We start from the raw sequence: 24,611 nt of genomic DNA on the forward strand, positions 1-24,611 counted from the left end.
CACGGAACGATGGACTGGCCTCACTTAGGGTAGCCCCCTCCCTTTTAAAATCATCTTGGGCCCTCCTTTCCCCATGTGCTTCTGTCGGGGGAGATGCAGGCTCTAGCTGCTTCTGTGGAGAGGGTCAGTCCAAGGTAATGGCCCTATGGATGGCAAAGGCACTGTCTCAGCAGGGGAAAGCCAGTCTGTCTTGTGGCCCTGTGCCATCAAGTGATCAAGACGCATCTCATAGTCTTTCCACTAGGTGTCCAGCCCCCACTGCGCAATGGATGCGCCAATTAACTATGGACATGAAACGTAACATGAAAGTCACACTCCTCCGGGAAGGTCCGGATACACAATGGTGCATTCACAGACCCAGGAGGAGGTCATACCGGAATAGAGACATTGCTCCCAATCTGTCACAGGAAGTATCATGAATTTACACCTAGGGCTGAGATGGGAGCCAGGACTCCTGGGTTGTATCCCCGGCTCTGAGAGAGGAGTGGGATCTAGCGAGTGAGATCAGGGCAGGCTGGGAGCCTGGACTTCAGGTTCTTTTCCCAGCTGTGCCCCTGACTGTGTGTTTTGTGTTTGTCTTTCTTGGCTGTAACATTCTCTTAGCTCTCCAGGCAGAGGGAAGTAAGTGTGTGTGTCTGTGTGTGAGAAGTGCCAGGTTCTTTCCCCCCACCCATGGTCACTGCCCTGGAGAGTGGGCCAGGCTGGGGGTCCCATGGCCAAGGAGTGGGGTACCTGAGACTCAGTGTCTGGGGCCTCAGGCCAGGCAACCCCTTCTACCAGGCTTCAGGGCCAAGCAGTTGGGGGTTCCCATCTCAGCATGGGACACAGCTACCGAGGGGTGGGGGAACTGATCCGTACTGTGGGGGCAGGGTGGATTGTTGCCCTGAATGCCATGAAGCACCTTCGCCAGGGCAGGCCCGTCATGGGAACGGGCTGGGGCTCATGCTTCCCCCTTCCTCCCCCTCATGGCTTTTCCTTTCCCATCCTCTGCTCCAGCTAGACCCTTTCTTTTCCTTCCCTTCCCACGGCCCCTCCTGACACTGCTCCCACCACTACCTTATGGCTCAGCTAAACTGCCCCCTCCCATGCCTGCTGGGACAGAGCCAGGGGCCTTGGCTCAGGGCAGCGTGGGGAGGTATGTAGGTCAGACAGGAAACTCTCCAAGCAGGGAATGAAAGAGGCTTTGTCCCATCCTCCCCCCTCCATCCCCAATCCCTGGTGCCACCCTTAACCCTCTGTGCGCTGGACTGCAGCCAGCATTGCACGGCCCCAAGAGTCACTCGCAGAGCACACAGCGTGTATTCGGACAGGACAGGGGCAAATGCACATGCATGGACGGGGTTACAAAGAGTGTGTTTTTGTGCATGTATGACATGTTGGTCATGTGGAGGGGGTGGGGATGTGTTACAGTGAACATATGTGTCTGTGTGAGTGTCTGACAGTGAGTGGGGATAACGTGTGTGTAACATGGTGTGTGTGTTTTTCAGTGACCATGTAGATCTGTGTGTGATATGTCAGTGTGAGTGTGCGGTATAGTGAGCATGTTCCAGTGAGTGTGTTGTGTGTGTTTGGTATGTGTCTTACATGGAGTGTATGTTACAGTGTGTATAAAGTGAGTGTGTTTGTTATAATGATTGTGTGTTACAGCGAATGTCAATGAGTGTGAGTGTTCCAGTGAGTGTGTGTGTGTCAGTGAGCATGTTTCAGTATGTGTGTGGGTGTTATAGTGAGCATATGTTGGTATGTGTGGAGTGCGTTTGTGTTACAGTGTCAACGAGTGTGTGTTACAGTGAGTGCATGTTGTTGTGTGTTGCAGTGTGTGCGTGTTGGTGCATTTGTGAGCGGGTGTCAGACCCAAGGTGTTCACAGCTCTCAAGGCAGGCGATTGTCCCAAAACACGAAGCTCTTTGTAGTCGGGTGCTGCCTGGGAAATCATTGCGGCCGACCGAGCGCAAACAAAGCGCAGCTCAAAGCACCTGAGTTCCCAGCAGCGAGAGCCCCAGACACACACACCCCTACCTGGCCCTTCCCCCAGAGTGCCCTAATGCAGAGGGGCAGGTCCTGGGCTCACACCCCTGTGGCAGGGGAGTGCCGGCTCAGTGTCTGTGAGTGAGTGTTAGGGCGGTGCTGGGAAGCCATGCCAGCTCAGGGGGTGCTCAGCATCTGGCATGCGAATGGCTCAGGGCCAGGTTCTGAAGCTGCTCACCATTGAGACCTGGCTTCCACAGCACGGCAGCCAGCGTGGTGAGAGCATGGAAAACCTGGCCTGGCAGTGAGTGTGTGAGAGAGCATGTATGTGAGAGACACTGTGTCTGTCAGCGAGGGGCCAGGAGGAGAAGGGGCTGGGCTTTGGACCCAATAGCACATACTGTGCGTGCATGTCCGTGTGTGTGTGGCATTCGCAGGGCCTGCATCTGGATGTCATTCCGAGTACCTGCATGTTTCTCTGTGTGTGCCACTCTGTGTGCGCACATGTTACTCTGTGTGCGCCACTCTGTGTGCGCACATGTTACTCTGTGTGCCTGCATGTCTGTGTGAGCAAGTGCCAAGAAGGGAAGTGGCTGCAATCTGGCCCGTTATTACACTGTGTCCTGTACCAGTGAGTTCCTCAGCCGGGGGCAATGATGTCTGCCCAGATTACACAACTTGCAGCATGAATGGCTGCGTCACAACAATACAGGAGCAACCCCTTCCCCCACGGCCCCATCTCACTGTCAATCCATGCTGGGGGGGTCCCTCTGGCTTCAAAACAGCTGGGGCCTAGGACACACACATAGGAGGGCTGGACTAGACAGAGGCATCTCCCCACCTCCATGCCCAGCCAGGCCCCTTGGCCCTGGGGTGCACAGCCCTGAATGCAGATGGTATCAAATCCATGCATTCAGCCTGGTACCCGGCGCAGTGAGGCTGAGCTCTGCCCCAATACCTCCCTCCCGCCTGCGCCTGGGACCTGCAGAGCATCCCTCGACATGCACCATCTGTCCTGGGCTTCACCTCACATACCTGGGCACCACGGCTTCCCCAGCAGTCAGGGCAGGGAGCTGGGCCGTTCCTCAGGAATCCCCAGGGCGAGGAGGGCAGGGGCTGCTGAGGGGGGTTGGGGCTGCTCCTCATTCCCATTCCTTCTGGGCTGGGGTCCTCTCACACACATCTGGGATGGATCATGTTTTCCAGGCAGTGGTTCAAGGGCCCTTGTGACGCTGCTGGATGCGGCTGTGAGCGGAAACCCCAGCAGAGCTGGGTCCAGACAGACTGTCCAGGAAGTGGGGGGGAATAGCCCCGATGGGGGGTACCATAATGATTCACTGTTCCATGCAACCGAGAGGAGCTGAAGGAGACGAGGACAAACCTGCGGCCAGGACATTGCTTCTGGGCTTTATTCAACACTAACAAGTTCACATTGCCAGCAGCACAGAACACCCCCAGCCTCCCCACCTCAGCGACCAGCCCCCTACCATGGCTCCTCCCCCCACCGCGCCATCCCAGCTATGGGAGGAAGGTGGTCTCAGGGTGAAGCCCCGAGGCCATGCAACAGCAACTGGAACGACCTCCCCGCACAACAAGCAGGGGGAGCCCCAGGCAACCCCCTCCCCCACATGGAGCCAGCACAGGGATCTGGTGCGGGGTGGGACTGTTACTCAGAATGATTCATACCGGTTGTCAAGGGCCTCTGCCTATGGGTCCCTCTGCTCGCTCCCCCATGGGGCCTCCCCACAGCCCTTGATGCTTCAGGACCAATCCCCCCCCCCCCCCCAAACACACTTTCACTATATAAATAAATAAATAAATAAATGTTGAGGGGGGGCATCAGGACCTGAGCAGCCTCCCCCCATGTGGAGTGGGGGAGGTCATCATGCCCTGGCTGGCTCAGGTGGTGCCCCCCACTAACTCCACATCTCCGCCAGCCCTGGTCCCCACTGCACTGGACAGTCCATGGAGCGTGGCTGCGATCCAGGCCAGCAGTGTACATGTCTGGGGGCTGGAGGGTTCAGGTGCCCCTACAGCTGCTCCTTGCCCCCGTATGAGCCATTGGCCACCCCACCTGGCCCCACCTCTCCATCCAGGATGTTGTCCTGGGAGCCGTGGAACTGCCGTCTCCTCGAGCGCAGGGCAAAGTGCCAGGTCAGCGCGGCCACCACCACCAGGCCGAACATGGCCGCCAGTCCTGCCACCACATATGCATAGGGGAGCTGGGGGGCCAGGGTGCGGATGGTACGGCATGGTCCGTGGTCCCGACTCCCATCGTCGGTGGGGCTGACACCGGCCTGGTTGGCTGCCATGATGCACACCAGGTAGGAGGTGCTGGGGTGCAGTCCCCCAAGCACTGCCATCCGGAAGGTGCTGTTGAAGATGGGGCCCGCAATGGTGTGGTCCCCAACAGCCTGGTACATCAGCCGGTACTCCCACACTGTGGAGGAGGGGGCACACCAATGCAGGCTGGCCGCAGACTCAGTGACGTGCACTACCCCCAGCTGGGGCGGTTCTGGGGGCACATCTGGGCCAGTCACCCCAGGGCATAGGCAACCAGTCTCCTCTCTCAGCTCTGCACAGGCTGGCTGCAGGTGGCGGCAATGGTGGTAGTCACAAGGCTGATAGGGTGGGTGCTGGGAGCCAGGCATCTCTGGGGTATCTGGGGTGGAGAGGTCCTCATAGCTGTAATAGTCTGTCCCCAAGTCGTGCTGGGGGGTGGGGGAGGTAAGGGGGCTGCTCTCCTGGGCACGGAGCCAGGGCCAGTGGCTCTGGCCCTTCGGGGGAAGGGGTAGGGAGCCTCCCATGCTCGTTGGAGCCCCCTCTGGGCACAGGATCAGGAGGCATGCGGCCGTGAAGACTGGAGCCGAGAATCCCAGGAGGATGGTCATGGTTCCTGGAAGAGAGAGGACTAGGTGACTGTATGAGGTGAGATGATGCTACAGGATACTGGGGGAAGTATGATTCCCCCATCAGAGCACTCTGCCCCAGTCCCACCTCCTTACAATATCCCAGGGAGCTATACCGCCCTTGGGAGCCAGGGCAACGTCATTGCCCCTACTTCACACAAGAGGAAACTGAGGCACAGACAGGGAGGAACTCACACAAACGGTCAGTCAGCGGCAGAGCTGGGAACAGAACCAAGGGGTCCTGACTCCCAGAAGCCCATTTGTCCCAATTGGGGGCTGGAACTGAAACCACAACTATCAATAGGATAATACTGTCCATGTGCCCCTTGGGGGCTCCATCCCACAGGCCCTTCCGCAGGAGAAGCGGGGGCTGGTTGTTCCCGCACAGCAACCCTCACAAGGAGACACCCCTGGGGCTTTGGCCTCCAGGCAGGTGTCCCAGGACTCTGGAGATGGGGGTTCCCTAAGGCCCAGGCCTTACTCACCCGCTGCCTGCAGCTGGAGGGGGGCGGGCGTCAGGTCACTGGGGCCACGGGGCTCTGGTCTCCAGCAGGAAAGGGCTCAGCGCTGGGGGTCGGGGTTCTCCTCTCCGGGGCGCTGGGGGATCGGGGCTGGCACCGCTCGACTCTGCTCTCGCGTCTCGTCTGCTTCGCTCCGGTAGCTGCAGCAAGTTTTATCCTGTCCGGGCGCTGAGCTCATCCCCCGCCCCCAGCCCAGCTGGGGCTGCCAGGGGGCGGAGCGGCCCGGGGGCTCCTGAATGCGGCGTGGGGAGCTGCAGGTGGCCATAAGGAAAATAAAACTCTGCCTTATAAGGACATTTCTGTCCCTCCCGGCTGATCCCCCCCCCCGGAGGCCGCAGAGATGCTGCAGGGCGGGCAGGGAGCCCAGCCCCCGGAGTCACGGGCACGGTCAGGGACGGCTCCGGGCGGGGTGGACAATGGGAAGCTGCCTGGCCACAGGTATCTGTTCCAGACAGACTCTTCCTGTCCTGGCCCAGCCCTGACAGTCAGGAACCAGACAGACCGCAGGGACCAAGCCTGCAGCCAGGGCAAAGCATGGGGAGGGCTGGGAGCCAGGACCCCCGCGTTCTAGCCTTGACTCCGGTAGGGGAGGGGGGGCTAATGGTTAGAGCAGACAGCCTGGCAGCCCTGACCTGGTGCTGTCCCCAGTATTGAGAGGAAAGAGCGATCTAGTGAGGTAGAGCTGGGAGCCAGGACTCCTGGGTTCTGTCCCTGACTCTGGGGGGGACTGATGGGTTAGAGCAGGGAGAAGGAGCTGTGTACTAGAATAGGTTTTATTCTCTGCCACTGACTCACTCTGTGATCTTGTCTCTGGGACTGACATTCACCCACTTTACAATGGGGACAAGCATCCGGAGAGGCTCCATTCATTCCTGTTTATAAAGCAGCCACCATCCAATGTGTATGACAAGAGGCTGGTGGAGCCGGCCATCCCTTGCAGACAATGCTGACCCCATCAGCATCCGTGAGCTCGTGAAGGGCAGGAAGTGACAGGCTCTTCCCTGGATCTCAGCCCCTAACTGCAGTGTGCACACTAGCTGTGGTGGGAGCCAGCCCTGCTCTGGAGGCATGGGTGACTCATGTGGAGCAAAGAGAGCAGGAGCCGCTGGGGTGGATGGGATGGGAGGGGGGCTCTGCTCGGACAGACACATATGGTGCATCACTGCTAGGACAGTATCAGCTCCTGGGGAAAGCCTGGATCCTGCTCAGAGCCATGGCTGCTCCAGGAGAGGCCTGGCTTGTAGCAGAGCTGGGGGCTCCCCCACTGGTTCTCAGGTGTTCAAGAGGAACACAGCCTAAGAGCGGGGTTATTCGTACCTGGAATGGCATGGGTGGGAAGGGAGCAGTGCCAATGTCAGAGTCCTGGCTCCCCCCAGCCAGGGGCCTCATCTACACCTGCAACTTGCTCTGGCTTAAAAGTGACACGCTGCCCTGGACGCTCCGAATCTAATTAAAGCCAGGTTACTGCAGCTTGGCTCGGACCTAGGACTCTGCCCAGTCAGCTGGCAGCAGCCAACTGTGGTTTAACACAGATTGAGTGAGAGGCTGGAAACTCCAAACTGTGATAGAGTCATGAGTCAGGCAACCCAAATCACAAGATTTAAAAAGAACACTAAGTGTTGCAATGTTGGAGCCCTGCACACCTCACCCTAGAGGCATCTGCATCTCAGCACCAGCCAAAGGAGCCTTGCATAAACAACCTCCTTGGGCTATGCTAGAGACAACTGTGTCTCCATGCTGGGCAAGGGATCCCTCTAGAAACAGCCCCCTCACTCCACTCCAGAGACAGCTGCATCTCAGTGCTGAGAGAAGTAAATTTTGCACCTGAGTTAATTAATTAACTGAGGTCTCTCCAGAGCTTTGTGTTCACCTGCTGCGGGCTTGAAGAAGCATCATTAGAACTGTCCGGTAACTTTTAATGTAAAACCAGGCTGCTTTGGTCTTTACATTGTTTAGGGTAATTAGTAACTTGGTTTAAGATGATGCAGCAGGGCCCGATTCTGGACCAGGACTCCACTGCTAGTCAGGGATCACTCATTGCTGAAGATGTTTGTAAAAGATCTGTCTGTGTCCAGCCCCAACTGACTGTGCAAAACAAGGAGAGCTTCCCAGCAGCCCACCCACACAGTTTGGGAAGCTCTTAAAGGCACAGGCCCTAATACCACAACCACTGTGATAGGTGCTGTATGAACCCAGGGGGAGGGAGGGCAGACAGACAAGACAAAAAGTCACTTGTTTAAAACATATGCTGGTACTGTTAGCAGTGGCTTGCTGCTGCATGGCCCACTGATGTTTCTGAGCAAGGTGGCTTAGCTTAGTGGTGTCCTGGTATAATGTGCAGGTGTTTTTACACTGCTATCATTATACTGCTGCAAGCCCTCCTAGGGATGCGACTAGCCCAATCCAGCCATCCCTAGCTCTAATCCAGCACATCTCAGAGTGCTTTATGGGCCCAGGCACAGAGAGGGCCACCAACTTGCCCAAGGGGACTGTGGCCAAGGTGGGGGTAGAAACCAGTTCTATTGAGTGCTGGAGCTGGATTGAGGCTCCAGTCTCTTCAGGGGCATGGGTTCATATCCCACCACTGCCACCAGTTGTCAGGGGGGCCCCAGGCAATGCTCTGGAACTGCTCCCCACGAAGCCAGTCAGGACTCTGGGGAAGTCTCCTTTCTGTGAGCAGACTGTCTTCAGGACACACAGCTCACACAACTTCCACCTTCCTGGGTCTGACCTTAGAGCATTCAGCATCCTCTGCCCCTCTGTGTGCTTCCCACAGCGAGTCTGCCCAGGCGGGGTCCTGGGGAAGCCAGAGGGTCCTGCACCCCAACTTCGCAGTCAGACGTGACTCTCAGCCAGCCAGTAAAACAGAGGTTTATTAGATGACAGGAACATGGTCTAAAACAGAGCTTGTAGGTGCAGAGAACAAGACCCCTCAGCAGGGTCCATTTTGGGGGTCAGTGCAACCACGTCTTCACTTCACTCCATGTCCCCAGCCAGCAGTTAGCCTTAACCTTGCCTAGACGGGGATGAGCACCTGCCCCATGGTAAAGGGGCAGCACCATTCAATAACATTAGCAGAGTCAAAGCTGAACTTCACTGGTGCAGAGATAAGGCCGAGGTTTCCAAACAAACTGATCACTAAAACAGCAACTAACCTGAAGCAGAGGGACTGTAGGTGCTGAGATACAAACACCTCTGGGGTGGGGCAGAAGAGCGGTTCACAGACAGAGCCTTTACTCCCACTGCACCCCCAGGACATCCTTGGATTCCTCCCTTCCCCCTAAAAACTGCCTGGGTGTCACCTTCCCAGCCTCCATTACAGGATTCTGCAACCCCCCCCCATCCATGCCAGGGGCTGTGTGCCCACACACTGTCCCGTGCCATTTCCCCCCATGCCAGGAGCTCTATTTGCCCACCCAAGGATAAGACAGAGTTGGGTACTTAATCCTAGCAAAGATTTGGGAATGGAGAGAAATGCTCGTGTGTCAGGGCTCAAGCTGATTGCAGAAGATGTGACCTAACCTGGGGGTAGGTTACTCTACCTCTGCTACTGGGGCGTTCTTGCACCTTCCTCAGCAGCAGCTGGGGCTGGACAGCCAGCGGCTAGGTGGGCACTGGGGACAGAACCAGCCTGCCCCCTCCCCCAGGTCCCTGCTGTTAACGGGCTGAGTTGGTTGCACCAAAGCACGTTATTCCACGCAAGCTCACCTACAGTGGGGCCATTGGCGACTGCCCAGCCCCATCGACGACGCAGCTGGATAGGGGAACATTCCCAGACGCGCCTCACAGGCTTAGCAGCCCACGTTGCATTTACAAAGGGACCTTACGCCCCCACCAACTCATTGAAAGGGAAAGGGCTTCAGGCTCATATGTCACCCAAGGCCTAGAGGGGTGAACACCCCACAGCAGGAGAGGGACTGTGCCTCCCACTCCCTCCACAACTGGCCAACCAGCAGCACCCATGCCTGGGCCACCCACAGGCTGGGCCACCCCAGAGACAGCAAGGAGGGCTGGGCCACGCACTGGCTAGCAGTCTGGGGTCTTTGGCTGGGACTGGGTAGGGAAGCTCTTGCCATCTAAGTGACAGACTGGAGCAGCAAGGACAAGGATGAGAGAGAGCACAAGGTGCGACGGCAGCCATGGCCACAGCAGCCTTCAGCCCCCTTCTGCTTGGCTTGAACTGGGCTGATGGCACCAGGCCATGGTCAACCTGAGCGCAGGGCAGTGGTGGCTCCTCTGCAGTCTTTGTGGAGTGGATGGGCTACCTCCAGGGCAACAACTCAGAGCTCTTCTTTCCCCCCTGTCCCCTGCCACTCCATCCCCCTCCAGCTCTGCCACCTGCAACCCAGCTCCCTACAGGGGCAAAAACTCCCCAGTGAAGCTACTCCTTGAAGCCCCCAGGCCCAAAGGGGGTGGGTGAGGGGCACAAGGAGAGCAGATTCTTGCCCTGCTGGGTGGGGCTGCTTACCTAGGCTGGCAGGCAGAGCAGTCTCAGGCATGGCCTACAGGAGGGCAGCCAGAAGCTCATAGCTGGTCCAGAGACAGGAAGTGGTGTAGGTGCCTGCTGCCTACATTGCCCCCAAAGTACAGCTGGTCTTGGTGGAAGCGGGCAGGGGGTGCAGCTGGAGCTGCCTTGAGGAGTTGCAGGTAGATGTGCCCCCCCAGATGGCCAGCCCCCACCCTCCCCCCCAAGCCCTGCGAACAGGGGACAAACAAGTGCAGCTCCCACGCTGGGAAAGCACCATTGCACTGCCCCCTCCCCACCTACTTAGCTGAAAGACAGTCTGGCAGCTACAATGTTCTCCTCCCACCACGAGGGCAAAGGCTACAAGGAGTTTGTGGGTGGGTGGGGTGGCGGGATGGGCTTAGAAGCCTGGCCCTGAACCATGCATCACTCATCGCAGCTGCCAGGTGCCCACAGGGGTGGGTGAGAGGTGAAGGCAGCAGCATCCCAGGAGCAGACATCTCCCCTGCCAGGCTTACAGCCCTCTCCGGAATCCAGCCCTGCCATTACTGAGCCCTCTGGAATGCAGACATCACACACGCCAGGCGGGAGAGCTCACACCGGCTTCCCAGCTGCAGTGAGCTCAGTTCAGGAGGGTGGGGATAAACCCTCCCATCTGGCTTCGATGAGGCCCATGTGCCGGCACAGCAGACAGGAAGGGGTGCGGCTGTGGAAAGAGAATGGGGGAGCTGGGGGGGCCTCCCATCCTGCTGCCATGGTTGCCCTGCTTGGGAGCACGGATGCTAGGGGGACCCCAGTCCAGCTCATCATGAAGGGAGGGGTCCCCCTTCTGGTAAGGGAGCAAGAGACGGAGCACAACTCATTTCAGCCCTTCACCACAGGGACTTAGTCCCTCACCTCCATGGAGAGGCCCCCAGCCTTCCTGTGCCCTACAGCCCCAACATCTGCACCTACCCCCACCCCACTCCCATGCCAGCAGCCTAGGTCCATTAGCAGGTGGTTTATTAAAATTACAGCAGTTCCAAGTGAGGGGCCAGGAGGCTGGAATGTAAACATGAGCTCGGAGCCCAGGGAACAAGGCTAGCGTTTTTTGTTTTTGTTGGGGGGGGGGGGGGGGGGAGAGGAAGCATGGTGCCCTCAGGAGCTGGAGCAGATGTGTCTCTGACGGATCTCAGCCCCTGGGATGGGCTCAGCCCCCTCTCCCAGCTGTGGTAGCGTTAGGAGTGTCCCGGTAGGGGGCGGGTAGTTGGCATCTGTGAACAGGGAGGACTCATCCACTGACTCGAACTCAGTCTCTGCAGGAGAAGAGAAAGTTAGAGATCCCAGAAGAGCAACAATATTCGGGGGGGGGGGGGGGGGGGGGCAGGGGCTCTCATAGGCTCCAGCAAGAGGAAGGGGCAGGGGTCCTGCAGACACATCCCTTCCTTCAGGGGCTGAACCCTCTATCTACCCCCAAGGGGCACACGGACAGCCCACAGGGGACAAAGCCCATCTCCCATAGAGGCTAGAGGCAAGGGGCAGCCCACTCCCCCCTACAAAGCTGTTCCCAGCTGCACCCCTCACCCTCAGCCCTACTGCACAGTGAGGTTCTAGGTTCCTGCTTGGGTACAGAGGGTCTCTAGGTGACCTGATGGATGCTGGAGCCTTGGACCACAGCTCAGTGGGTAAGGAGTGGAAGCTAATGGGTTGGGGCGGGGGCGGAGTGGAAAGAGTCAGGACACCTGGGTTCTATCCCCTGATCTGGTGCACGGGGGGTCAGGTTATGTGGAGCCTGGAGCCCCCAGGGGGGAGAAGCTGGGGAACTGTGTTACCCACCTTCACTCAGATCCAGCTCCTTAGCCTGGGCTGATCCCCCTATGGGGCCAATGGTCTCCAGAACCTCGCCTGGTAGCTGTGGGGGGGAAGCTGCAGGGGAAGGGGAGAAGCACAGGTCAAAGGCAGGGCTAGGTCCTGCCCCCTTGCATGGCAATTAGGGCAAAGCACCAAGACAGGCCAGGTCACAGGGCCTTGTCCCCTCCTCCACTCCTAGCATAGCCAACAGGCTGCACTGGCCAAGGCTCCATTCTCTCCCTGGTGGGCTCATGGGATCCCGCAGTAATGACTGGCCCTTCAAACGTACCCGCATTGGAAAAGGAAATACAAACTGTCCCCCTAATCGGTAGCAGTAACTGGGCATAGGAAAGGGGCACCCACAATAAGACTCAACGAGTCAGAGAGACCTACTGATGTGACTCAAGAGGAGCATGAAAATCATGCCTGAAACCAAAGTGCGGGAACAAGAATTAACCAATCCAAATTGGTGTGGCAGAAATTAAGGCTAATGGGTAAACAAAACGTAAGGGGATGGGTTGGGCCACCCCCCACTGCCTTTCGGGGTCCTCAGGAAGAGACTCTGGGGGTGGGGTGGGAAATGCGTGGAGACAGATGCTGGCTAAGAGATAGAAGAGCAGGAAGGAGGGAGTTTCACCATCATGGCTACCACCCACACTGTTTGCTGGGACCCCCAGATCCATCGTTGGGCATTTGACCTCCTGATCCTGAGACATACCCTGACCAGACAGAGGGATCCAGATGTCACCACCTCAGCTGCCTTTGACTGAATCCCAACCCCCACCCCCTCACAGGTCCTTTTCCTTCCTTCTCTTGCATATCCCTCTCCTTTGGCCTTCTGGCTTAGTTGGCCAAGACTGCATATTTTGCAACACTGCTGTAAGCCTGTGACCAGCTACAAGTACTGCCCCGAACAGCCCAACCCTGGTATGAGTTGCCCAGACATGGGTCAGAACAGCCGACGGGCATGGGTGGCTGTGTTTGCCAGCAGTAGATGCAGGTGAGGAGAAGGAGAAGCAGAAGCAGAAGCTGCATTTGCTGTCCCTTTCTTTCCCCGCTGGTTTTTCTTCTAGGAAACAGGATTGGACTTTAAACAGCAACAACAGCGCCAGCCCATCTCAACTAACATTCTCTCTGTTCCCAGAGGACAGTTACCGCCCTCTATCCCTGGTGCAAAGATTGGAGGCGGGGGTGGGTGGGGGGGGGTGTCTTTCAAAACCTCTCTCCAGCTGGAGAGGGAGAACAAGGGATGTTGTTACAACGCAAGCCTGACTTAACCCTTCACATTCCAAATCCTTTCCCTTGCTCTGTATGGTTAACGAAGGGTTTCCAGGGGACTGTAATGGTGTTTGGGGCTAAGCAGGCTGAGGGCTCTGTACTCCAGCCCCCAAGTCTTGGTTAACACTATTCAGTGGCGAGCAGCGATAGAGCCACATTAACACCTTCGCCTCTTTGGGTCTATCTAAATTAATAGAACAGCCCTGCCTCCCTGCCCAAGCCCCACCTCAGCAGGCAGGGAACAGCCCAGCCGCAGGCTCCTCCCCCTCAGACCCAGCTGGAAGGGAATTGTCAGTACCTGTGCCCTGGGGAACCCTCTCCTGGTCACTCTTGCCCAGCCCCATGGCCTCAGGCTGCGGTGTTGTCAGCTCCTCTTGGTCTTCTGCTTCAGGACAGAGAGCATCAGGGCAGGGGTTGAGGCCAAGACCCCCCCGCCCCAGCCACAGACTAATGGGAACCCCCCCAACCCCACACAAAGGGAGAGCCAACTCTCCCCCCTAAACCTGCTTTACCTGGCCTGGGGGTAGCCATGCGCCGTCGTGCCTCCTCCTGCCGCTGCTGCAGGCTGGCCCCATCCTGCATGTTCACCTGGGGGTGGGGGGTGGGGGGGAGAGAAGGGGACAGGAAAGTGGGGGGGACCAGGCAACGCAGTGTCTCCATTAATGCCACCCCCACCCCACCAGGGCCCCATACCCCCAACTGCATGGTGGGGCATAGCCTCCTGCCCCAACTCCCCCCAGGCACTATCCCCTTACCCTGCTGCACAGATACTTGCCCTCTTATTTGCATGGCGTACATCTCCTGCTCCACAGCCTCCTCCCCCCCCCCCCCCCCCCCAATTTCCTCACCCCCACACTGCCCCCTGTTCAATGCCCTACCCCATCCCTCTGCTCCCCTAGCCATGGAGCCACCTTCTCACCTGTACCGAGAGGGGCTCCCGGGGCCACACACTGCCCCAGATCCACTGCAAGTAGCTGAAGAGGACGATGACGCTGAGGAAGGTGAAGTTACTGGCCACGCCCAGGATGGCCGAGGTCACTGGGAAATTATAGAGAAGGTACCTGGAGCAAGAGGGGGTGGAGCCTGAGCATTAGGAGGCTGCAGCCTGGATCCAGTCTTCCCCATCCCAGACACAGGCCCCTCCCCTAACCCACGGGCCCCCCAGCATCATTCATGGGGCAGATTACAGGGATCAGCTTTGTGGGGCTGCTGAATTGAGTGCACTGCAGTCCCCTAGCACCAGGAACTGCCCCCAGCACTGGACAGTCCCATCCCTCCCCCCACCACCAGTGGCACCCCCCAATCCTCACCGCAGGCCCGTGAAGTGGGCATGGATCCGTAGCTGTGCCCCGTAGATCTGGATCCGCTTGGTCTGGATTTCTATCACAGCTCCAACAGTCGGGACATACTGGGGGTGGGGAAGGACAGTCAGGGTCAGAGCTGCGGGTGGGGCCATCACAAGATCCCCAACCCCAACAGTACGGCATACACCTGCCTTATGCTCCAGTGCCCAACTCAGACAGCCAGGGCATGTGACCCTCCCGACCAAACCAGACAGAGCTGCAGTAACCCCCAGCCACCAAACTTGGACAGCCGAGAATACGCTCCCCCCCTGCACTCATGCTCCCAACCCACACAGGAAGGGGAGCCATTACTTCCAGGGAAAAGGGAGGGTCTCTACGCCAGGCACCCAGGACACTCCTGGCAATCAGCTCCCACACTGGGGAGCAGAGGCTCTGGCCAGGCCAGCCAGCCCAGGCCCAGCAATCCAGGCAGCTAATGCAGAAGAGGCCTCCTCCCTCACCGAGTCCTCCCGGTAGTCCGAGAACAGCTCCACCTCAACCATCTGCTTCTGCTCAGCAAAGCCCACAAAGAAGAGCCCAGCAAAGATCAGGGTATCCAGGGTCTGCAGCAGGCCTGAGCGGTAATGCAGCATGGTCTGGGGAGAGAAGAGCCAGTGTTGGCATTGAACCCAGCCCCCAGCATCTCCCACCAGCTCCCTGTGGCCATTAGGGGCACTGCCAGCAGTGAGCTGCTTCTTGCCCAAGGATCTTCCAGGATTTCAGAGAGGAGTCCATGGCTTCAGCCCCACTGCAGAGAGGGGAAGGGAACTGCCCAAGACTGCACAGGGGCAGTGGCAGAGCACAGAATAGAACCCCTGTGTCCTGGCTCCCAGCCCTCCCTGCCTAATCCTCGAGTCCCCACTCCCTCCTAGAGCCAAGGATAGAACACAGGAGTCCTGACTGACAGCTCCCTTTGCCATACTACCCAAAGTGTCACTGTAGCCCCTGGCTAGGGGTGGAATAGCTGCCATGGGGAGCCCTACCTCAGCCTCCCTGGAGCCTCTACGCGAGGCAGCAAGGCCAGGATTGTAGGTGTGTGTGGCCCTGAAATGTTGGAGTGGATGGCTCAGAGAGGGGGCTTGGATGGGCAGCAGACTCACCGATCTGGCTGTGGAGGAGATGATGCGCCCACCCTTGGTGTAGCAGGACATCACCACCATGAACATGCCCAGCTCCTGGTTCACAGGCGACTCAGGCAGCTCCAGCTCCAGGGAGATGCGGTAAGGCTGCCCATACATCAGCACCTACAGGACAGCAGGAGGCATCAGAGAAAGGGGGTGCTACTTGCCCCTCCCGAACCACCCTAGAGGCCCCACAGCTTCCCAGAGCCCACAGCTGAAGGGAAAGCGCATCAAAGCTGGAGCGGGGAGCCTGCTCCCCAACTCTCAGAGCCTCTTGCTGTGGGAAGAGTACATCAGATGGATTGGGAAGCCTGCCCCCAAACCGTTCCAGAGCCCCCGCTGCAGGGAGAGAGCATCAGAGATGGAGCGGGCAGCCTCTCCTCACAGCTTCCCAGAGCCCCCTGAGATGAACAGGGGAGACTATGAACTGTAGTCTGTAACTTATCATTTAAATCAGCTCCTGTACCAAATGACTGGAGGATAGCGAATGTGACACCAATTTTTAAAGAGGGCTCCAGAGGTGATCCCGGCAATTACAGGCCGCCTGACTTCAGTACCAAGTGAACTGGTTGAAACTATAGTAAAGAACAAAATTGTCAGACACAGAGATGAACATAATTTGTTGGGGGAACAGTCAACATGGTTTTTGTAAAGGGAAATCATGCCTCACCAATCTACTAGAATTCTTTGAGGGGGGGGTGTCAATAAGCATGTGGACAAGGGGGATACAGTGTACTTAGTGTGACATTCTATACCTTGGGGGAGCATCCTGTAATCCCCATATTCCTCATTTATATATAATTATGATATTGCATACACAGCATGTCATGTAAGGTATCAGGGTAAAGGTTATGATCTGCTGAAAGTCACTGTTCTAAGTATGTATATCATTAGTGCATATGAAGTTATGAGATTGTGTTGTATGGTTGTCAGTAAAACATGTTATAAGTTGGGGAATCAGCCAGATATTAGGTCCCCAGAGACAACAGCAAGGAAAGTAACCAATGCCCAGGCAGGTATCAAACAAAATCAACAGCCATTGTCCAGCAAGGGAGCTACAATGCAATGACTCACCTGCATAAGGTCAAACCAGGGGAATGGCTCAACCTTGCCTGGGGATTCAGCAATGCCTAGCAGATGTGCTTGGAAAACACAAGGGTAACAGAATGGAACACAGTGGCCGCATGCTGGGCCTTTCTCCCGCCCCCACCTATGCTGCAAGCAACAAGCGCACTGGAAGTCTTCAGTCTAACAGAGGAGACTGGCCCAAAGTTTAAAGGAAAAACCTGTATACTATGAACTGCAATATCCAGTGGAATGAGAAAAACTGCTTAGTCTAGATGTTACCCAGTCTAATAGGGTTGAGAGTTTAGACTGTGTACTTACATTTTATTTTGGTAACTAACGCTGACTTTTTGCCTCTCACTTAAAATCTAAGTTGTTTTACTGTTTATCTTTATCAGTGAGTTTGCCTGAAGTGTTTGGTAGATCTGCTCAGCTTTGCAAAGGCTGGTGTGTATCCACTTTCTATTGATGAAGTGGTGAACCAAGTAATAAACCTGCACTGCTTATCTTGAACAGTGCAAGACAGTATATTCCTGAGGTGCAAGGCTGGGAGCGGATTTGGCACTGGTGCCTTTCTCTGTGTGATTCATGAGTGGCTCTGGGAGCATTCATGCAACCTGGCTGCATGTGGGGCTCCACGTGCAGTTGTGCTGAGTGATAACAGAGCCTGGAGGGGTTTGCTGCTTGTCACTAGCAAAGCATTGTGAGAGACAGCCCAGTCTGGAGAGTTAAGGGGGCACAGTGGTCCCACAGTCCCAGGCTGCACCCCAGAGATCCCATCACACTTTTCAGAAAGCCTTTGACAAGGTCCCTCTTAAGCAAAGTAAGCAGTCACGGGATAAGAGGGAAGGTGCTCTCATGGATCGGTAACTGGTTAAAAAATAGAAAACAACGGGTAGGAATAAATAGCCAGTTTTCAGAATGGAGAGAGGTAAACAGTGCTATACCCCAGGGTCTGTACTCGGCCCAGTCTTCAACATATTCATAAATGACCTGGAAAAAAAGAGGTAAACAGGGAGGTGGCAACATTTGCAGATGATACAAAACTACTCAAGACAGTTAAATCCCAGGAAGACTGTGAAGAGCTACAAAAGGATCCCTCAAAACTGGCTGACTGGGCCACAAAACGGCAGATGAAATTCAATGTTACTAAACACAAAGTGATGCATGTTGGAAAACATAATCCCAACTATACATATAAAATGATGGGGTCTAAATTAGCTGTTACCACTCAAGAAAGAGATCTTGGAGTCAGTGTGGCTAGTTCTCTGAAAACATCCACTCAATGTGCAGCGGCAGTCAAAAAAGCCAACAGAATGTCGGGAATCATTAAGAAAGGGATAGATAATAAGACAGAAAATAGCATATTGCCCAAGTCTATATAAATCCATGGTATGCCCATATCTTGAATACTGTGTGCAGATATGGTCGGTTGCCCTCCATCTCAAGAGATATATTGGTATTGGAAAAGATTCAGAAAAGGGCAACAAAAGTTATTAGGGGTATGGAATGGTTGTCATATGAGGAGAGATTAATAAGACTGGGACTTTTCAGCTTGGAAAAGAGATGGCTAAGGGGGGATATGATTGAGGTCTATAAAATCACGAATGGTGTGGAGAAAGTAAATAAGGAAATGTTATTTACTCCTTCTCATAACACAAGAACTAGGGGGGGACCAAATGAAATGAATAAGCAACAGGCTTAAAAACAAAACAAACAAAAGGAAGTATTTTTTTCTACACAACACACAGGCAACCTGTGGAACTCTTTGCCAGAGGATGTTGTGAAGGCCAAGACTATAACAGGGTTCAAAAAAGAACTAGATAAGTTCATGGAGGATAGGTCCATCAATGGCTATTAGCCAGGATGGCCAGGGATGGTGTCCTTAGCATCTGTTTGCCAGAAGCTGGGAATGGGTGACAGGGGATGGAGCACTTGATGATTACCTGTTCTGTTCATTCCCTCTGGGTCACCTGGCATTGGCCACTGTCAGAAGACAAGACACTGGGCTAGATGGACCTTTGGTCTGACCCACTATGGCTGTTCTTATGTAACCATCCCAGAGGCCCCCCCCACTGCAGGGAGAGTGTTTCAGAAATAGAGCAGGGAGCCTGCTCCCTAACCTCACCCCCCAGCACTGCTGTCAGTTGGTCCCAGATAAAAGCATCAAACCCATTGGGTGCCCAGGGGGCCAGAACCCCAGGGAGCTGACAGCCAGTGGTCTGCCTCATGCCCACTGGCACTTACCCTGTCCCGGCTGTTTTTGACCAGGGAGATGTTGGCAACGGGGAAGGAGCAGAGATCAGGGCCTGGCGAGCCACAGTCTGTCCTGGGAGACAGAAGGCAGTGGGTCATGTTCAGTGGCCACCAGCTCCCCCACACCGCTTCAACCCCCCACCCCTTCCACTGCAGGAGTTCAGCCCCTTACTCTTGGGAGCAGGCCCCAGCTCAGAGGCACCCACAGCCCCAGAAAGCGTGTGTGGGCTGGGAGGGGCCCAGGAGATCTGGCCCAGAGCAGTGCTCAGGTGGTGCACAGAATCCTACAACCACAGGTTAGACGGAACCATAAGGGTCATCTTGTCTAACCCCCTGCCAAGATACAGCATTTGTTGGTTCTAACCCATCCAAGACAGATGGCTTTCCAGCCTCCTTCTGAAAACCACCAGTGAAGGAGCTTCCACAGCCTCCCTAAGTAATCTGTCCCATCCTAGGAGGCAGGGGGGTCTGGCCCCTCCCAGGGGTGCCCCACTCACCTGAAGCTGTAGTGCACAGGGCTGACATAGCTGACAGTGGGCATGTAGGAGTAGTAGAAGCTGCCATAGAGGAAGACCGCGACCCAGAGCAGCAGCAACAGCACGCAAAGCAGGATAGCTGTCTGCAGCACCGTGCGCCGCACCCGCAGCAGCAGCAGCGCGGCCACCTCCTGGGCCCATTGCAGGAAAGGCCCTGTACTACCCATCATGGCACAGGGGCCCTGGGTGGCCACGCACTGGCGTCTCGGAGGAGCTGAGCCCCCAGCTCCTGTATTGAGGAAGGGGGAAATGGAGCGGCAGTGCCTGCTCGAGTGCTTGCAAAATGACTCAGGCTGCTGGAGAGTCCTCTTGGCCCAGCTGGAAAGGGCCCAGGCTCAGGGGTTCCTTTACAGGGAAAAGGCACTGGCTTAGGGCAGGCTGGCTGGCCCGTCTGTGCCGCTTGGCTTTCCAGTAATTGTCTCTAGCCATGGAAGAGGGTACCACAGGAGTTACTGGCACCAGGACATGGTGAGCAGGGCCATGCCAACAGGCTTGGCGCAGGGCTGCCCTGGGATTGGTCACACACTGGAGTTTTGCCACAGGGGCCAAAGACCAGAGCCAATCTGAAGAAGAAAGGACACAAAAAACAGGGTCAGCATGGAAACCACATGGGAGTGTCTAGACTAGGATTGCATGAGTGGGAGCTAGGGCTCCTGGGTTCTGCACCAGCCTAGGGGGAAAGGGATGTGTTAGGAGTCTGGACGCTTGGAAAGGGGGTTGGGAGCAGGACTAGATGTCTAGGTTCTAGTCTCAGGCGGACAGGAGGGCTTTGGAGTGGAGCTGGGAGTTTGGACTCCCGGTTCTACTTGTGAGAAATGCTATCCAAGAACTCGGGGGGGGGGGGGTCTAGTGGTTAGAGCAGGTGGCATTTGCAGCCTGGACTCCCCAGCTCTGGGAGGGGCAGGGCGCTAAGAACCAGGACTCCTGGGTTCTATCCCAGCCCTGGGCGGGGGTCTAATGGGGGGGGGGAGGGGAAGGAGCTAGGACTCCTGGGTTCTACTCCAGCCCGGTGCGGGATGGGATGGGGTGGGGTGGGGTGGGGCCCGGCGGTCAAGGCAGAAACCACGGAGCCCCGAGTTCTAGGCCTGGGCGAGGTGCACCAGGAGCCGGTCCCAGGGTCTCAGCACATCTCTCACCTCCCGGTCCAGGGATCGGCTACTCCTGCTCCGCCTCTTCCGGGAGTGAGTGAGAGCTGGCAAAGACTGCGCGGCGCGGGGCGGGGCGGGGCGGGGCCGGGAAAAGCTCCTCCCACTGCAGGCACCGTCCGTCACGTAATTAAAGACGCGCCTCTCCCTGTTTCCATGGTGACGCGATCCCCGAACGAGCCCGAACGCTCCCTTCCCCCGTAGGCCAGCCCCGCCCCCCGAGACACCCCGCGGGTCCTTGCCCCCACCGAGAGGCCCCTCCCACTCCAGGGACAGCCCCTCTCAGAGGGATCCCGCAGCCCAGTGTCCCTGTCCCCGTCCCCCCCCGAGCAGCCCCCAGGGTCCTGCCCCTTCCAGCCCCCGAGAGACAGCAAGACCAGACCCACCCCAGACAGACCGCCCCCCCCCGGGATGATGGGCTCCCAGACAAGACTCTGCCCCCCACCCCGGAGGGAGACCCCCTCTCACGTCCATGCCAGGTCCTCCACAGTAAGATCCCCCTGCCCCCCTTCTCCACCGAGTATATCTGCTCTTCTCCCCAGGGACCGCTCCGACTCTGGCGACCCCCCTCAGAGAGACCCCCTCCCCTTCCTCAAGGCCTCCCCCCAGACAATGCTCTAGAGTAAGATGGAGCAGGGGAGAGGGCAGCAGGGCTTGTACTGGGGCCCAGCCACACAGAGCTGGGCCAGTCCTAGGTGCCTGCTTGCCACCCCAGGTACGTGGCCGGGGACTGGGAAGTCAGGACTCCCGGCTTCCGTTCCCAGCTCTGGGGGAATGGAGTTGTGTCTGTTGGTGAGAACTGGGGGGCTGGAAGCCAGGACTCCTGGGTTCTACCCCTGGCTCTGACAGAGACTTGCTGGGTTGCTCCAGGTATGTCTGGTCCCCTCTCTGTGCCTCAGTTTCCCTCTCCCTAGACTGGGGTTATCCTTGGGCTCTCAGGTGTGAAACCAGCCAGTCCCCAGCAGGGCTGAACCCCGCTGCCTGTTCCCCACCCCCTCACGCTCCAGGCACTGGCCCAGCCCCAGGCGCCCTGGAGAGGGTCTCAGAACCAGGCATAGTAGCAGCCCCCCTGCCCGGTGTAGCCCCTGATGTCAGATTTCCAAATGAATGTGGTGGGGAGACTTTATCCTCACTGCAGCTACTGCGGGCCTGTACCACCAGCAGCTGTGCAGGGGTGCGGGGAACCCAGCCCCTGCCTGGCCCCCTCCTGGGGCGCTCTTCCCCGCCAGCGCGCGCTCCCTTCCTCCTGCCCTACCTGGGGCTGTGCACCAGGGGCCCCTGGGGCCTGGGCAAGGAGCCAGAGCTCAGCCGGGCGCTGCTGGGCGTGCGCTCCTCCCCCCAGAGCGGGCATGGTCCGCTCCCAGTATCGAGCGGCTCTGAGCATCCTCAAGGTACCACGGGCGCATTGAATTAGCTGCATCCCGGAGGAGGCACAGGGAGCGGAGCCGTCTGCAGGGCGCCCGGGGCACCTGGGCACACAGGGGAGCCCATCCCAGAGTCTCTCCAGATCTGGCAGCGACCGTCGAAGGTCAGTGCCCAGGGGTGCCCTGACTGGCCACTGGGGCGTGCCTGGGTACCCAGAGGGGCAGCCAGCCTCGATGGGGGGTGGGGGGCAGGGGGCACCTGGTATCGTCTCTGTACCGTCAGGGTCCATGTGGGGCTGGATGGTCGATGGGGCCTCCGCCATGCCGTTGCCTCGGGAAACGGGGGCTGGGGACAGGGTTCTCTCCCATCTGCACCCAAGGCATATTGCAGAGAGAGAGAGGGCAGGATCAAAAGGACGCTGCATTTATGGGCTGGGGCAGATGCATTGGGGGGTGCAGCTGCAGAGTAGGCTGCTGGCATTGTTAGAAGCAGAGCAAAGCAAGCAGCAGCCCCTTTGTCTGCACACAGGGCTGGGCTAGTCATCCTGCACCCGCGCCCAGCACTGTGCCATGGGGAAGCAGGTGCTGCTCCAGAGACAGTGAGGGGCTCGAGGATGCGGCTCAGATGGGTAAAAGGGGCTCAGCAAGGGGCAAAGGGGCTCAGAGATAGGCTAGAGCTGGGAGGGGGCACTCAGCTCCTGCCTCTCAGCCTGGTGCTCAGGTCAGTCTGGGATTTGGGAGCCCGGGGTCTTAGGAGACAATTCTGTGGGGCAGTGCAGGGCCCACTGTGCCAGAGCCTGGGGATAGAAGGGGGTGGCGGGCTCAGGGATGGTCCCCTCAGCTCCCCTCTCCCTGGGACTGAGCCCTGGGCAGACACAATCCCACCCTTCAGCCTGGGCAGGCAGCCGCCAGCGTTGAGTGACCATGGTGACAGGACAGTCCATTCTGCATCTACTGCCTCCCCCAAACTCAAGAGGAACAGTTCATGTACTTAGAACAATGCCCCTAGCCATCCAGCACTCCTGGCCATCGGATGGTACCTTGCTACCCATAGGCAATGACCCCCCCACGCATGGGCAATGACCCCCGCCCCCAATCTCTCCAGGGCAGGAGTAGCCATACTGGAGCAAATTGGAACTGTTATTCTGGAGCAACGCCCTGCCTCACCCTCCCCAAGGGGATTGAGCTCCAACTAGGGGTGCTGGGGTTGTCAGGACACGCTCTAACCATGGGCCAGGTGGTCCTGGGCAACCAAGATTGGGGATACAGGTGCCCCAGGCAGCTGGGAGCTCTGAGTTATAGGGGAAGTACTTGACAGTCAGGGTCAGGGATATAAAGCCTGGACCAGGAGAGGGTGGGGCAGACTGGGGAAGCTGGTAGGGAGGAGCTGAGGCCAGGCAGGATTGGAGCTCCCTCTAACCCACTGCCAGCTGGGGACGGTGCTGAGGGGCTAGGATTGACCTAAAGAAGCTGAGGGCAGGGGCAGTTGTCCAGGGCTTTGTGCCCACCCCATTGGTCAGGACGCTCCAGGATACAGGCTCCCAGGTGCCCCATGACCCTGGCCCGGGCTGAGCCCAACTTATGCTCTCCCTCTACAGGGTCCCCATGAAGGGCGAAACCCCCGTCAACAGTACCATGAGCATCGGGCAGGCCCGCAAGATGGTGGAGCAGCTCAAGATTGAAGCCAGCATGTGCCGGATAAAGGTGGGGACTGGGATGGTATCTTGACAGCTACTGTAGCAGAAAAGGGCCCCACCCACCTCCAGAGCTGGAGTAGCGAGGAGCTCCCCCCCACAGCCCATCCTCCTGCCCCACTCCCTGCAGCGTCCCCTGTGGGGAGAGGCCAGGGCTGGAGTAGTCGGGGACTCCTCCCCCACCCCCCACAGCCAGTGCCCCCTGTTAGGAGAGGCCAAGGCTGGAGTAGCTGGGAGCTCCCCCCCTGCTCCCTACAGCATTTCCCGCTGGGCCCACCCTGCAGAGTTCTCACCCCTCCCCTCCCTGCAGGTATCCAAGGCAGCAGCTGACCTGATGACATACTGTGATGCCCACGCCTGTGAAGACCCACTCATCACCCCGGTGCCCACCTCCGAGAACCCGTTCCGTGAGAAGAAGTTCTTCTGTGCCCTGCTCTGAGCCCTACCTGCCCCACCCCTCAGCTACAGCCACCATAACCCCCACTCCTAGCCTCTCCCCACACCCTGCCCGGGTGATCAGGCAGGACTTCCCAGGTAGGGCCTGACCCCCCCAAAACCAGCTTTGGAGCTGGGTGTTTGGCTGGAACCACTCCCCCCACCCACCCAAACTTCCACAGACAGGGCACCTACCCTGAGCACAAGTCCCAAAAGCCCCTCCCCTTCAGGGGGAACCTGCCCCACCCCTACCCCACACCTCAAATCAGGAGGGGGTATCACACCTCACCCTGGCAGGAGTCACACCAAGACCTCTCCAGGCCTGGGGCAGCTGAAGCTGCAGGCCCATCCCCAGCAGTGTCACACCAGCCACAAATCACCCCATTTCCATTGGAGGGGGAGGGTGTCAGCTCCCAGCCTGCTGATCCTGGGTGCCAAAGGGGGAAAGAGGCCCATCCCCTACCCCCAGGGCTGGTAGGGCAGTGCCCAGATTGCAGGGCTCAGCCGCTCCAGACAATGTAAACTGAGACCTTGAGAATAAAGTAACAGGAGGCACAGAGCCTGGGGTGGCATCAGTGTTATTGCGGCACCAGGGACAGTGCTGGAGGTATTGCTGGCACTAGGGGGCCTGGGTTGGGGGGGATGGGGTGGGCATGGGCAGTGCCATCAGAAGAGGCTGGC

General features: G+C 57.8%; 3 protein-coding genes across 5 annotated transcripts; 1 reads left to right on the top strand and 2 right to left on the bottom strand.

Moving 5' to 3' along the window:
* Window positions 1-2,572: 2,572 nt before the first annotated feature.
* On the bottom strand, window positions 2,573-5,679 carry LRRN4CL (LRRN4 C-terminal like). The gene is made up of 2 exons (XM_007056901.4): window positions 5,363-5,679; window positions 2,573-4,864 (listed from the first exon to the last, which is right to left on the bottom strand). Exon 2 carries the CDS (start codon window positions 4,857-4,859, stop codon window positions 3,999-4,001), a length of 861 nt encoding a protein of 286 aa, XP_007056963.2. The 5' UTR covers window positions 4,860-4,864; window positions 5,363-5,679; the 3' UTR covers window positions 2,573-3,998.
* Window positions 5,680-10,972: 5,293 nt separating this feature from the next.
* BSCL2 (BSCL2 lipid droplet biogenesis associated, seipin) lies at window positions 10,973-20,541 on the bottom strand. 3 transcript variants are annotated; one of them, XM_043551898.1, is made up of 12 exons: window positions 20,429-20,541; window positions 19,254-19,855; window positions 18,748-18,829; window positions 17,448-17,493; window positions 15,415-15,558; window positions 14,776-14,910; window positions 14,282-14,379; window positions 13,891-14,032; window positions 13,484-13,559; window positions 13,270-13,353; window positions 11,679-11,768; window positions 10,973-11,158 (listed from the first exon to the last, which is right to left on the bottom strand). In XM_043551898.1, the coding sequence occupies exons 2-12, from the start codon at window positions 19,318-19,320 to the stop codon at window positions 11,001-11,003; spliced, it is 1,122 nt and encodes a 373-aa protein (XP_043407833.1). In that variant the 5' UTR covers window positions 19,321-19,855; window positions 20,429-20,541; the 3' UTR covers window positions 10,973-11,000. The 3 variants fall into 3 exon arrangements, with proteins under 3 accessions (XP_043407833.1, XP_037761064.1, XP_037761065.1); XM_037905136.2 differs by lacking the exon at window positions 17,448-17,493; XM_037905137.2 differs by lacking the exons at window positions 13,270-13,353; window positions 17,448-17,493.
* A 1,254-nt stretch (window positions 20,542-21,795) lies between these two features.
* GNG3 (G protein subunit gamma 3) lies at window positions 21,796-24,489 on the top strand. The gene is made up of 3 exons (XM_007056880.3): window positions 21,796-21,965; window positions 23,400-23,505; window positions 23,806-24,489. The coding sequence occupies exons 2-3, from the start codon at window positions 23,407-23,409 to the stop codon at window positions 23,932-23,934; spliced, it is 228 nt and encodes a 75-aa protein (XP_007056942.1). The 5' UTR covers window positions 21,796-21,965; window positions 23,400-23,406; the 3' UTR covers window positions 23,935-24,489.
* Window positions 24,490-24,611: the final 122 nt, after the last annotated feature.

The sequence above is a fragment of the Chelonia mydas genome, chromosome 7 (assembly GCF_015237465.2).
Source record: "Chelonia mydas isolate rCheMyd1 chromosome 7, rCheMyd1.pri.v2, whole genome shotgun sequence".
NCBI lineage: Eukaryota > Metazoa > Chordata > Testudines > Cheloniidae > Chelonia > Chelonia mydas.